The sequence below is a fragment of the Eimeria mitis genome, genomic scaffold (assembly GCF_000499745.2).
Source record: "Eimeria mitis Houghton genomic scaffold, Emh_scaff2118, whole genome shotgun sequence".
NCBI lineage: Eukaryota > Apicomplexa > Conoidasida > Eucoccidiorida > Eimeriidae > Eimeria > Eimeria mitis.
This window is the reverse complement of record NW_013570442.1, coordinates 3,001-5,390: the sequence shown is the minus strand read 5'-3', so window position 1 is coordinate 5,390 and position 2,390 is coordinate 3,001. Positions and strand designations below refer to the sequence as shown.

General features: G+C 42.9%; 1 protein-coding gene across 1 annotated transcript in view; it reads right to left on the bottom strand.

Moving 5' to 3' along the window:
- EMH_0048900 (uncharacterized protein) overlaps positions 1-2,390 on the bottom strand; it is a gene marked incomplete at both ends in the record, with an annotated part of 5,147 nt that overhangs the window by 1,900 nt on the left and 857 nt on the right. The window contains 3 exons of the mRNA XM_013496459.1: positions 50-946; positions 1,638-1,737; positions 1,988-2,057. Coding sequence (XP_013351913.1) covers positions 50-946; positions 1,638-1,737; positions 1,988-2,057 — 1,067 coding nt within the window. The remainder of the gene's footprint in view (positions 1-49; positions 947-1,637; positions 1,738-1,987; positions 2,058-2,390) is intronic.

The window sequence follows — 2,390 nt, the reverse complement described above, 5'->3', positions numbered from 1 at the left end:
ACAGCTGTGGCAGTCCTCCTTCTCTCTCCGCGGGTAAACACAGACTCACGCAAGCCCTCAGCAGCAGCAGCAGCAGCAGCAGCAGCAGGAGCAGCAGCAGCAGCAGCAGGAGGAGCAGCAGGAGTATCTGCTGCTGCAGCAGTGGTAGGAGCAGCAGCAGCAACAACAGTAACAGAAGGAGTCAAGTTGTTTCCGCTATTGCTGCTGCTGTTATTGCTGCTGCTGCTGCTGCTGCTGCTGCTGCTGCTGCTGCTGCTGCTGAGCAGCAGAACAACCGCAGGCTTGTGCTGCTGTCTCCTCTCATCTTCTGACTCATCAACGAGGCCAAGGCGGCCGCAGGAAGGAGAGGGGGAGGGGGGGGGAGACAGCAGCAGCTCCGATGGGGTTTCTGCTTGCTGCTCTGCTTCTGCTTCTGCTTCTGCTGCTGCTGCTGCTGCTGCTGCTGCTGCTGCTTCTTCTAGAGAAACTCCAGCTGCTGCTGCTGCTGCTGCTGCTGCTGCAGCAACTTCTGCTGCAGCAACAACGTCTCGCGAGGGAGACTCAGACACAGAAGAAATATCTGCACACACTGCTGCTGCATCCTCTGCTGCTGCTGCTGCTGCTGCTGCTTCATCTGCAGCAGCAGCAGCAGGAGCAGCAGCAGCAGCAGTTGCTGCAGCAGCATCTGTCGCAGCATCTGCAGCAGCAGCAGCATCCGCAGGAGTAGCTGCTTTTTCATTTCTGTCTGCTGCTGCAGTTTCCGTTTCTGCTTCTGCTTCAGCAGCAGCAGCAGCAGCAGCAGCAGCGGCTCTTGCTGCAGCAGCAGCAGCAGCAACCTGGTTCTCTGTGAGTGGTGGTTTTCCGCTTATTTCTCTGATTCTATTAAAAGAAGATAAAAGGCGAGGATGCAGCGACGGCAAACGCAGACGCACAAACTCAAACTCCAACGAAGGCAGAATACACTCCACTGAAAAAAAAAATAAAAAAAAATAAAAAAAAAAATAAATAAATAAATAAATAAAAATATAGATTATATAATATATAATACATAGTATATTATAAACACAAACTCAAACTCCAACGAAGGTAGAATACACTCCACGGAAAAAAAATAAAAAATAAAAAATAAAAAATAAAAACAAAATATATAAATAGATTAAATAAATTAATAAATAAATTAATAAATAAATAAATAAAATAAATAAATAGAGAAATTTTTAATAAATATAATATACAATAAACTCAAACGCCAACGACGGCAGAATACACTCCACTGAAACAATATATATAATACATAAATAATAATAATAAATAATAAATAAATAAAAATAAATAATAAATAAATAATAAATAATAAATAATAAATAAACAAAATAATAAAATATAAAATATAGTGTATAATAAAAAATAAATAATAAAACTCCGATGGCTGTAAAAACTCAACTGTGAACAAACCCTAAACCCTAAACCCTAAACCCTAAACCCTAGACCCCAAACCCTAAACCCCAAACCCTAAGCCCTTACTAATAGACAGTAAACAATAAACAATAGATACTAAACCCTGGATCTAGGGTAGGCAGAATGTCCTCGACTGAGAACAAACCCTAAACCCTAAACCCTAGACCCCAAACCCTAAACCCTAAACCCTAAACCCTCACCTTTTTCTTTGTTGAATGCCGCCTCAGCTAGCAGTTTGACGGCTAAAACAATAAACTGCACCATCAACACATTCAGGTCTTTCTCCTCCGCTGCCTGGGCCTGAAACGCACAAACCCTAAACCCTAAACCCTAAACCCTAAACCCTAAACAAACTCCCCTGGACCTTCAACAGTAAACCAACACTAAACCCTAAACCCTAAACCCTAGGCCGTAAACCCGAGAAAGTAGAGGCTCTCTGAACACGTGCAGGCCTGCATATCACACCGTCGTGTCTAGGGTTTAGGGTTTATTAGGGTTTAGGGTTCATTAGGGTTTAGGGTTTAGGGTTTAGGGTTTTGTGTTTCTTTACCTTCAAGGAGACAATCTCCTCCAGTATGACGTGCAGACTGTAGTCGATCTTAGAATGCTGCTCAGCTAGCCTGCAACCACACAATTAGGGTTTAGGGTTTAGGGTTTAGGGTTTAGGGTTGGGGTTTGTGGTTTAGGGTTTAGGGTTGTGGTTTAGGGTTTAGGGTTAAGCCGAGCCGACATTTCTCTCGCATACGAACAAATAAAAAAATTAAAACAAAAAAAAAATAAAAATAAAAATAAAAATAAACAACCACAAACCCGCATGCAAGCAGAAACAAACAAAGCAGCTGCAGCAGCAGCAGAGACAACCCTAAACCCTAAACCCTAAACCCTAAACCCTAGATATAAAAAGCAGCAGCAATATTCACCTTTTATATAAAGGAGACTGTTCCCCGTCCTGC